Genomic DNA, 12,271 nt, shown 5'->3' on the forward strand with positions numbered 1-12,271 from the left:
CATTGCTATTGTACAGCAGTGTTTTCTGGGGGTTCTAATGCATTAGCCGAACATTGTAAGTCATGTCCCACAGAAAAATTTAATTTTGCTCTATATTTCCACCTCCTAATTCTCTGGTTCACTCTCACAGACAGATGGCAGTACCTCAACCAAATGCTTATTCTTCACATGAGGGGCCCCAAACTGTTTGGTCACAGTGGGCATCCCAGCTGAGCCCAATCCTGTCCTCACCTTTAACAAAATTCATTGGAGGGAGATCAGGAAACAGAATCCCGGCTAGTTATTTCTTACCCCAAGAAGGGCAAATTGAACTGCCTCCAGTAACTGCATTTGGATCTACAACCTCAGTCTTTCTGTTCTATACAACTTAGTGTCACACTTGGCACTACCATTACACATTAAAGGTGGAGTTCACATTCAAAAGAGTTTTTAATGCTGTTAATATAATATATAAAATGAACACAATATTAAAAACCATGCATCTGTGCAAATCTTGTAAATCTTTTTCATTATAAATTATGAAGTCCACAGTTACAATGGAAACTGCCCATGTAAACATGTCACGCTGCCATGAATGAAAGTTTGCATAGGTAGTTTTCACTATAAATTGGGACACTGGGATTTATGATGAATAATAAAATTGAAGACAGATTGTACAATTCTGAAATGGGGATTGAATCATCGTGAATAAGGCCACAGGAGATTGACTAATGTTAGGGATAAAACTGAATTTTAATACATTGCGAGAAACTTTGAAAAAAAGATTACTTGCAGAGTTTGGATTAACTGCAATAAAGAAATTAGTTTTTGAACCAGAGAAAGTATATGTTGAATGGGCAGTTAAAAAAAAACTGAGATGGCAAAATGAAAAGAGGCAATGGGTGAGGGCACACACTCCATAGAATCCTGATGAATACACTGTCACACATCCGTACATACTTACATTCTCCTCCACCGTATGCCGCAGTTGATTAAACTCTGGTGAGTCCGGTTTTCTCAGCTCATCATTGAATATTCGGGCTGCTCGCAGTGACAGATTGTACAGAACTAAGAGCAAAAAGTGGAATGGGATCAGAAAATACTGGTAAAGTTTCAAAGTTCAACAAGGAAAGCAAATTGGGTAGAATTATCTGTTGCTATTTTAAAAGTCTTGCGATTAGAGTCACTTTCTTAAGTGTCACACTTTATCCCTGTCACACTTCCCTGACAGAACAGAATGGTGACTTGTTAGGCTAACTTTTTGTCCCTAATTCTGATCAATTTGTGGACAATACCAGGATGGGCATGGTGAGTGATCAGTGCAGTCAATTAAGAAATTTTCCTCTATAAGTGATGGGCAAACATGGAACATTCATGCCCATATTTGGGTGAGTCTGTTCAAATGGCAAGGCGATGAAGGAAATATACCATCCTTTTTGCCAATGCAATGCTGAGTGTTAGGAGCTCTGTTGTGTTGTGGTGCTCATTGTTATTAAGGAGGTGGTGATATTAAGCGGCCGTGAGTTCAGTCATTTGTTGTCGTACTCCAACCAATAATGGGATAAATTAACACAGTCAAGGGATTGAACCTGGGTCCTGCTTGATCTTGTATCAGGCTCATTCAGAATGGGAATATGCATTGACTTTTTAAAAAAAAAACATTCACAGGATGTGGGCTTTGCTGGCTAGGCCAGTATTTATTGCCCATCCCAAGTTACCCTTGAGAAGATGATGGTGAGCTGCCTTCTTGGACCGCTGCAGTCCATGTGGTGTAGGTACACCCACAGTGCTGTTAGGAAGGGAGTTCCAGGATTTTGATCCAGCGACAGTGAAGGAATGGCGATATATTTCCAAGTTAGGATGGTTAGTAATTTGGAGACGAACTTCCAGGTGGTGGTGTTCCCATCTATCTGCTAGATGGTAGTTGTCGTGGGTTTGGAAGGTGCTGTCTAAGGAGCCTTGGTGAATTCCTGCAGTGCATCTTGTAGATGGTACATACTGCTGCCACTGTGCGTTGGTGGTGGAGGGTCTGAATGTTCGTGGATGTGGTGCCAATCAAGCATGCTGCTTTGTCCTGGATGGTGTCAAACTTCTTGAGTGTTGTGGGAGCTGCACTCATCCAGGCAAGTGGGGAGTATTCCATCACACTCCTGACTTGTGCCTTGTAGATGGTGGACAGGCTTTGAGGAGTCAGGCGGTGAGCTACTCATCACAGGATTCCTAGCCTCTGACATGCTCTTGTAGCCACAGTATTTATATGGCTAGTCCAGTTCAGTTTCTGGTCAATGATAAACCCCAGGATATTGATGGTGGAGGATTCAGTGATGGTAATGCCGTTGAATGTCAAGGGACGGTGGTTTGATTCTTTCTTGTTTGAGATGGTTGTTGCCTGGCACTAGTGTTGCGCGAATGTTACTTGCCAGTTGTCAGCCCAAGACTGGATATTATCCAGGTCTTGCTGCATTTGGACATGGACTGCTTCAATATCGGAGGAGTTGCGAATAGTGCTGAACATCAGCAAACATCCCCACTCCTGACCTTATGATGGAAGAAAGGTCATTGATGAAGCAGCTGAAGACGGTTGGGCCGAGGACACTACCCTGAGGAACTCCTACAGTGTTGTTCTGGAGCAGGGATGACTGACCTCCAACAACCACAACCATCTTCCTTTGTGCTAGGTATGATTCCAACAAGTGGAGAGTTTTCCCCCTGATTTCCATTGACTCCAGTTTTGCCACGGCTCCTTGATTCCACACTTGGTCAAATGCGGCCTTGATGTCAAGGGCAGTCAATTTCACCTCACCTCTGGAGTTCAGCTCTTTTGTCCATGTTTGAACCAAGGCTGTATGAGGTCAGGAGCTGAGTGGCCTTGGCGGAATCTAAACTGGGCATCAGTGAGCAGGTTATTGTTAAGCAAGTGCCGCTTGATAGGTGTTGATGACCCCTTCCATTACTTTACTGACGATCGAGAGTAGGTTGATGGGCAGTAATTGGCCAGGTTGGATTTGTCCTGCTTTTTGTGTACAGATCATACCTGGGCAATTTTCCACATAGTCAGGTTGATGCCAGTGTTGTAGCTGTACTGGAACAGCTTGGCTAGGGGCGCAGCAAGTTCAGGAGCACAAGTCTTCAGGACTATTGCTGGAATATTTCCAGAGCCCCTAGCCTTTGCATTCTCTAGTGCCTTCAGCCATTTCTTCATGTGACGTGGAGTGAATTGAATTGGCTGAAGTCTGGCATCTGTGATGCTGGAGGCCAAGATGGATCATCCACTCAGTACTTCTGGCTGAAGGTTGTAGCAAATGTTTCGGCCTTACCTTTTGCACTGATGTGCTGGGCTCCCCCATCATTGACGATGGGGATATTTGTGGAGCCTCTTCCTCCAGTGAGTTGTTTAATTGTCCAGCACCATTCACTACTGGATGTGGCAGGACTGCAGATCTTAGGTCTGATCTGCTGATTGTGCTTAACTTTGTCTATCACTTGCTGCTTGTGCTGTTTGACATGCAAGTATTGCTGTGTTATAGCTTCACCAGGTTGACATCTCATTTTTAGGTATGCCTGATGCTGCTCCTGGCATGCCTCCTGCACTGTTCATTGAACAAGGTTGATACTCTGGTTTGATGGTAATGGTAGAGTGGGGGATCTGCTGGGCCATGAGGCTACAGATTGTGTTCGAGCACAATTCTGCTGCTGCTGATGGCCCACAGTGCCTCATGGATGTCCAGTCTTGAGTTGCTAGATCTATTCAAAATTTATCCCATTTAGCATGGTGGTAGTGCCACACAACATGATGGAGGGTATCCTCAATGTGAAGGCAGGACTTTGTCTCCACGACAACTGTGTGGTGGTCACTCCTACCGATACTGTCATGGACAATCTGCAGCAGGCAGTTTGGTGAGGATAAGGTCAAGTATGTTTTTCTTTCTTGTTGGTTCCCTCACCACCTGCCGCAGACCCAGACCAGCAGCTATGTCCTTTAGGACCCGGCCAGTTCAGTCAGTAGTGGTGTTACCGAGCCATTGAAGTCCCCCACCCAGAGTACATTTTGCACCCTTGCTGCCCTCAGTGCTTCCTCCAAGTGGTGTTCAACAAGGAGGAGCACCATTTTGTCAGCTGAGGGAGAGCAGTATGTGATAATCAGCAGGAGCTTTCTTTGTCCATGTTTAACCTGATGCCATGAGACTTCATGGGGTCTGGAGTCAATGTTGAGGACTTCCAGGGCAACTCCCTCTTGACTAAATATCACTGTGCTGCCACCCCTGCTGGGGGGACAGGACATACCCAGGGATGGTGATGTTGGTGTCTGGGAAATTATCCGTAAGATATGATTCCATAAATATGACTTTATCAGGCTGTTTTGGCACTAGCCCCAAGATGTTAGTAAGGAGGACTTTGCAGGGTCAACAGGGCTGAGTTTGCCACTGTCATTTCTGGTGCCCTAGGTCGATGCCGGGTGGTCTGTCCGGTTTCATTCCTTTTCTGAGACTTTGTAGCGGTTTTGATACAACTGCTAGGCCATTTCAGAGGGCATTTAAGAGTCAACCATATTGCTGGAGTCACACGTAGGCCAAACCAGGTAAGGGATGACAGGTTTCCTTCCCTAAAGGACATTAGTGAACCAGGCAGTCGTCTGGTTCGTCGGTTACAACAATCAACAATGGTTTCATGGTCATAATTGGACTTTTAATTCCAGATTTTTACTGAATTCAAATTCCACCATCTGCCGTGGTGGAATTGAATCTGAGTCCCCAGAGCATTACCGTAAATCTTTGGATTACTAGTCCAGCGACAATACCACTACTATTGCCTCTCCTTGCTTAGATAAGCTAGCGCAAGAATTCCAACGCTCAGCATGTCTGCACCAAGGTTGAAGGCTCCTTCTTCTAATAGAGATATTGTAGTTTTCCATATTGTATGAGGTTTAATTTCAGACCTTTCTCTTGTGCTGTTGAACCAGTGTATTGCTGGGCATGAAATGGGTAAGACACAAAGCCACACATAAAAGTAGCCATTTGTTTTTTTCCTCTATGACTGTAAATGTTCCAATAGTGTTTTAAGATAGGATGCAAGACAAGTTAAAAATCTACTCTTGTTGGGAGATTAAAAATGGGGAAACTACAAAACAAAAATGGTGGTTCATGACAGTGGCATATATCGCGTAGCTCTTACATTCCTGGCTTTTAGAATTCCATTGGCTGCGCAACATTGAAAGATCTTTACCTATCTTGATCCATTGCTCCTCCTGTGCTCCTCTAATTCAGCCTCTTGTTCCATTATTGGTGGCTGTGCTTTCAGCATCTAGGCCCTAAGCTCTCCACCTCTTTATCTCTCTTTCTCTCTCTCCTCTATTAAGATAGTCCTTAAAACCTAATTCTTTGACTAAACTTTTGATGACGGTTTTTGTGACTTGATGTCAATTTTTAACTGATTATGCTCCAGGGAAGCATTTTGAGACATTTTACTGTGTTAAAGGCGCTATATAAATGTAAGCTATTGTTGCCGGATGACACTGACTAGCACAGATATCCCAAAGGGCTGTTTTAACAGAGAAAACACTAAAATGCCACTTTAAAAACCATTATGTAGCTTTACCACCCCTTCCCATTCTGAAATGCCTACAGCTCCCTCAATACTCACTAGTATCATTGGGGTTGGTTGCCTGATACTGTTTAGATGATTCTTTGTGCACATTATCTGTCACCTTCCACCTTACTATGTCTGTTCCAACTGGCTTGTTTGTCCGAACCATTGGCGTGTCCAGGGAGTTGAGGTTGCTTTGACGTAGCATGTAGCGGTCTTCCTGAAACCCAACCTTGGTACCTGGAAATGAAACCAAGGACATAAAAGTTGAAGCTGAACTTTGAAGATTAAGGGGTGATCCAAACAAAGTGTTTAATATCATTAAAGGAATTGATAGGATGGAATTACACAGTAACAGGCCATTCAACACAACCAGCCCACACCCATGAGCTACAGAGAAACAATTTCATTTAATAGAGAATTAAAGGACAAGGGGAAATAACCTAAAAATCTGAGCCAAGCTGTTCAGAAATGTTGTCAAGAAGCATTTCTTCACAAAAGGGGTAGTGGAAATCTGGAGCTATCTCCTCTCAAAAGGCTACAAGGGTTAATTGGAGCTTTCAAGGTTGAGAATAATAGATTTTTGTGGGTAAGGGTTTCAAGGGATAAGGAGCAAATGCAGTTAAGTGGAATTGAAATATAGATCACTCAGGATCTACTTGAATGGTGGAACAAATTTGAGGGGCTGAATGGCCTCCTTTAAATTAATCCATGAAAACGTACTAAAAGATCATTTTTCTGAGTGGATGACATACTGAGTTTGATTTACACGGTGCTTACTGCAGTCCATTATGATCCAATATCAGATCAAGGCCTGAACTGGCTCCAGATTTGAATATCCACCTTTTCTAGAAGGAAAGCTATACTCTACTAGAGTGGAAGGCCACTCTAACCAATATAGTTTGTTGTAGTGTGGCATAAACGTATACATGTCATGCGCCATATTGAACCCTTCAGCACCTGTTTTGTGCCTGATCCAATTTCTAGGCCTTAGATTCTTCACAACCTGATTGATTTAAGAAATCAAATTCATCACAGTGATTACATGAGACTTGAGATTACCTGCAGCACAACATGGCAGCATCGCACAGCATGGCAGCCTTGCACAGCAAGCCTGTGAAGACAGAGAGTCAACATTAGTCACACCAGGCTTTAATAAATCAGACTCTTGTTCACAACACTTTTAACTTGGTAACAATAAGAAAAGAAAGCAACCTATGTCATGAATTTAACAAACAGAACAGGATTGAAATGAATACAAAGTCCAGTCTGGAACAATCCCAACTGATCTCTGGATTAGAAACCAACTCCATCTGATACCCAATCCCCAATTCTGAAGCCCTATCTCCAAACCTGAGCTTTCTTAACCATCTCAACTTGATCCAACCCCCAATGTGACAATTCATGATCAAGGCCAATCAGCAACTCCATTTCCTCAAGATGGTTTGTCCCAATTCTACCTAGTCTGATACAATCTCAAATGAGAGTCAATTCTTCTGAGACTGCAGTCAACCAGATACAGCATGTATCAAAATATGTGGCATCTATGCTGAGGCTCTCAAAATTTCATTCAAACAACCAGTGGTAGCTGGCCCATAACAAGCCAGATTGGTGCTGTTTATACCCAAAGGCTCAGTCTTCTCCCCTCTGTACAATAGTCCACTGGGAGATGGTCACTCACCCGAAAGCAGGCACAGTATTTCCAGCAGAGCAACAACAGCAGACCCAGCAACAACATCAGGAATATGATAAGTGGAATAAGCCAGAGGAAGCCTCCTGGTGGACAATCTAGAGGGGAGGAGAATAAAATCATCAAACCAGACATTAGGGATAATCTACTCCCCTGATGGCACTTCCTAAACCTGCAGCCCTCAACAGCTAGAAGGACAAGGGCAGCAGATGCACGGGAACATCATCATCTTCAAGTTCCCCTCCAAGACACACACCATCCTGACTTGGGACTATATCTCCGTTCCTTCACTGGTACTGGGTCAAAATCCTGAAACTCCCTCCCTTAAAGCACTGTTGGGATACCTATAGCTGATGGGCTACAGCAGTTCAAGAAGGTGGCTTACCACCACCTTCTCAAGGGTAGTTAGGGATGGATAACAAATGCTGGCTTTGCCAGAGATGCTCATATCCCATGAATGAATCAAAAAATAACAGATTAGGTAGGGTGATGTATCAATACTAGCCTAAATATGCATCAAAAACACACACACACACACACACACACACACACACACACACACACACACACACACACACACACACACACACACACACACACACACACACACACACACACACACACACACACACACACACACACACACACACACACACACACACACACACACACACACCCTGGGGAGAAGTGGAGGAAATCAACTGAGGCTCTATATGCTCCTAGCCAGATGAACCACTTATTGCAAAGAGTATATCAGATGAGGACAGTTCTAGGTTGTGATGCCCCCAAACATGGTTGATCAGCATTCTGACACTCATTGCCCTGAAGATTAGCTATCAGAAGGTGACTATTGGCTGTGGAATCATACCTACCCTGTAAAATCAGTGCCTTCAGAAGATGGGGAAGAAACATTTACAAAGCAGATGAGGGGGCAGTCTCTGAAATTAGTCCGCCCACCCTGCCCAACACGGTCATTTGGTCAGTATCAGGAATGGCACAGAGTTCATACCCTCATCAATTGAGATTTGCTAGAATTATTGTTGAGATTCTTGAAATCACATTGTTTTGCCACATGTATCAACTGGCCTGACAAGTGGCAAGTAACATACAAGTGCCAGGCAATGACCATCTCAAACAAGAGAGAATCTAACCATCTGCTGTTGACATTACCATCGCTGAATCCCCCACCATCAACATCCTGGGGGTTACCATTGACCAGAAAATGAACTGGACTATCCCTGTAAATACTGTGGCTACAAGAGCATGTCAGAGGCTAGGGTGAGTAACTCACCTCCTGACCCCCCCAAAGCCTGTCCACCATCTACAAGGCACAAGTTAGGAGTGTGATGGAATATTCTCCACTTGCCTGGATGAATGCAGCTCCAACAACACTCAAGAAGCTTGACACCATCTGGGACAAAGCAGGATTGGCACCACATCCACAAACATTCACTCCCTCCACCACCAACACACAGTGGCAGCAGTGTGTACTATCTACAAGATGCACTGCAGGAACTCACTAAGGCTCCTTAGACAGCACCTTCCAAAACCATGGCCACTACCATCTAGAAGGACAAGGGCAGCAGATAGATAGGAACACCACCACTTGGAAGTTCCCCTCCGAGCCACTCACATCCTGACTTGGAAATATATCGCCATTCCCTCACCGCCGCTGGGTCAAAATCCTGGAGCTCCCTTCTTAACAGCACTGTGTATGTACCTACACCACATGGACCACAGCAGTTCAAGAAGGCAGCTCACCACTGCCTTCTCAAGGGCAATTAGCGATGGGCAATAAATGCTGGCCTAGTCAGTGATGCCCACATCCTATGAATGAAAAGAAACTAAATCTCCAAGAATGAGTTGGCTGATAATGCCTATCACCAATTCTTGCAAAAGTTTCACTCTCATTTCCTTCAGAAAAACATAGTTTGAGAGGAATCCTGTTGAAGGTATTCTGATCATGAAAGGAATTGGACAGAACATCCCCTCTGGTGGATGGCTCAAATCCCAGGGAGTGCAAACTAAAATGAGGACATTGACAGTAAGAAGGGAAATTGGGAGAATTCTTTCATCCAATGAGGAACTGAGTTACAAATGAAAGACACGGAGGATGGAGCAATGTATACAGGGGGTAATTGGAGAGGTTTCTAGAGTGAGAATGGACTGGGGCATTTGTTGAGAATGGGTGGGGTTATGGTGGGATGGGACTGGGCCCTGGGATGGGAGTGGATGGGACTAGGATTGTGATTGGATGGGACTGGATGAATCTTTCAGAGTACCAGCATAGACATGATGGGCCAAATTGTTTTCTTTGCCACAAACCTTGATGATTTGATGAAAAATGACCTGTTCTTCTTCCTGCATCTTTTCATCAGAAAGTAGGAATTGTTAGACAAGAATAGATCAAGGTCCATCTATTTCGCCTTGCCATCCTGGTAGTCACATGATACAATGAAAATGGAGATGTTGACTAATTAGAGCAATTGATCTCTGTCAATGAGCCTACAACAGACCCAGACATGAGGTGAGGAAGTGGTGAAGAACTTTGGAAACCATTGGTTCCAAACCAAAACACTCACCACACATCATGTGTCCAAGTACTCAGCTACTTTTGCCCTTTATTCTCAATTTATAGTTATTTAGTCAATAACTAAATGTCAAAATTCCAATTTTATTTCCTACGTACCTTTCTTTTTTAGCACCTCTACATAAGTATTGTTGCCACTTGGGTGCTTTTCCAATGTGTAATAAAATGTGCAGTCATCTTCCTCATCACGGAATTCACAATGTTCCATCACCTCCTCTCCTGTAGCGACAAAATAAGGCTATTTTTAAGTGTCAGGGTGCCTCGCGTGGCAGGACTTGCGCTTGGCAATTTGTGGATTCAAACCCCATTCCAGAGACTTGAGTCTACAATCTAAGCCATTCCAGATGAGACATTAAACCAAAGCTCCATCCGCCCTCTAAGGTGGATGTGAAATGTTCCACGGTAATATGGGAAGAAGAGGTTCCTTCACTGCCTTGGCAGCATTCATCCCTGTAAATGCAGAGTCATTAGTCAGTCATCTCACTTGGTGTTTGTGGGGTTGTGCTGTGTGTAAATGTGGTCGCATTCTTTTCCCACATGACAACATTGAGATAAAAACAAAAAACTACGGATGCTGGAAATCCAAAACAAAAACAGAATTACCTGGAAAAACTCAGCAGGTCTGGTAGCATCTGCGGAGAAGAAAAGAGTTGACATTTCGAGTCCTCATGACCCTCCAACAGAACCCATTCAGTTGAAGGGTCATGAGGACTCGAAACGTCAACTCTTTTCTTCTCCGCCGATGCTACCAGACCTGCTGAGTTTTTCCAGGTATTCTGTTTTTGACAACATTGAGCACAGTTCACAGTGTATGTAAAGTACTTTAGGATGTAGTCAAATTGAAGATTAAAAAGGGAAATGGCAAAACTGATTTGGGAATATCATCCACTGTGAGGACAACTCTAAATCCAAAGAGCACAAGTTTAAAAATAAATAGAAAGGAAATTTGAGAGAACTTCCTCAAGTTAAGGGTGATCATGAACCAGAATACAGGAAGGCCGTCTAAGTGGATAGTACAGATGGGTTCAAAAGACAATTTCTAGAGAAGAGTGGGACCGTAAATTTTGGTGAGGGGGAGCAGTCAGAGGTCATGGTCCACACTGGGACCAATGACATAGGTAGGAAAAGGGAAGAAGTCCTGAAAGCAGATTTTAGAGAGTTGAAGGGAATTAAAAAGCAGGCCCTCAAGAATAGTAATCTCAGGATTACTTCCTGTGCCATGTGCTAGTGAGCATAAGGCTAGGAAGACCGAACAGTTCAACACGTGGCTGGAGAAATGGAGTAGGAGGGGGGGCATTAGATTTCTGAGACGTTGGGACCGGTTCTAGTGCAAGTGGGACCTGTACAAGACGGACAGGTTACACCTTAACAGGATTAGGACTAACGTCCTCGCAAGGAGGTTTGCTAGTTCTGACAGGGAAGGTTTAAACTAAATTGGCGGAAGGGTGGGAACCTGAGAAGAAATTCAGAGTGGAGAGGAGAGAAACTGGCAGTGGGAAGTATAGTAGTATAAACTGATAAGGACGAAATACCAGAGTAGTATCAAGCTAAATAGAATACTTGGAGATTTTGACAGAATTAGAGTAGGCAATAGTATGCTATTAGATGGGGTCAGAGTAAGGGGAAAAGTACAAAAGCCTAAATCAGGGTTAATGTGCAGCACTGTATGTGAATGCATGGAGTGTGATTATTAAGATTGGTGAACTACAGGCAAGGTTGACAAATGGAATTATGATATTAAACAAAAATAAAAATTGCAGCAAAAACTCAGTAGGCCTGACAGCATCTGTGGAGAGGAAGACAGAGTTAATGTTTCGAGTCCGTATGACTCTTCATCAGATGAAGATACGGACTCGAAACGTTAACTCTGTCTTCCTCTCCACAGATGCTGTCAGACTTGCTGAGTTTTTCCAGCAATTTTTGTTTTTGTTTCAGGTTTCCAGCATGCGCAGTATTTTGCGTTTATCTAGGAATTATGATATTATTGCTATAACAGAGACCTGGTTCAAAGAAGGACGGATATGGGTGTTAAATATTCCTGGGTACAAGGTGTTTAGGGGAGACAGGAAAATAAGAAAAGGGGTGTGTCGGGGGGGTGGGGGTGGTGGTGGTGGTGGGGGAGTGCAGTGGCGGTATTGATTAAGGATGGCATTACATACTGCAGAGAGAGGATGTTCCAGAGGGGTCAAGGATGGAATCTCTCTAGCTAGAGGTAAGGAATGAAAAGGGTGCAGCAACATTGATCAGTGTAGCATATAGACCACCAACTAGTGGTAGAGAAAAAAATTTGCAAAGAAATTACAGAGAAGTGCAAGAATTATAGAGTACTTATAATGAGGGACTTCAGTTATCCAAATATAGGCTGGGATAGGAATAGTACAAAGGGGCAAGAGGGGTGAGAGTTCCTGGAATGTGTTCAAGATAATTTT

General features: G+C 43.7%; 1 protein-coding gene across 4 annotated transcripts in view; it reads right to left on the reverse strand.

Annotated features, from left to right (window-relative positions):
• Positions 1–12,271, reverse strand: part of itgb4 (integrin, beta 4) — a 151,704-nt gene that overhangs the window by 62,990 nt on the left and 76,443 nt on the right. For all 4 annotated transcript variants that reach the window (XM_041216920.1, XM_041216922.1, XM_041216921.1 and 1 more), the window contains exons 17-21: positions 9,942–10,061; positions 7,244–7,350; positions 6,625–6,676; positions 5,620–5,802; positions 944–1,047 (exon numbers count right to left, since the gene is read on the reverse strand). In XM_041216920.1, coding sequence (XP_041072854.1) covers positions 944–1,047; positions 5,620–5,802; positions 6,625–6,676; positions 7,244–7,350; positions 9,942–10,061 — 566 coding nt within the window. The remainder of the gene's footprint in view (positions 1–943; positions 1,048–5,619; positions 5,803–6,624; positions 6,677–7,243; positions 7,351–9,941; positions 10,062–12,271) is intronic.

The sequence above is a fragment of the Carcharodon carcharias genome, chromosome 22 (assembly GCF_017639515.1).
Source record: "Carcharodon carcharias isolate sCarCar2 chromosome 22, sCarCar2.pri, whole genome shotgun sequence".
Lineage (NCBI taxonomy): Eukaryota > Metazoa > Chordata > Chondrichthyes > Lamniformes > Lamnidae > Carcharodon > Carcharodon carcharias.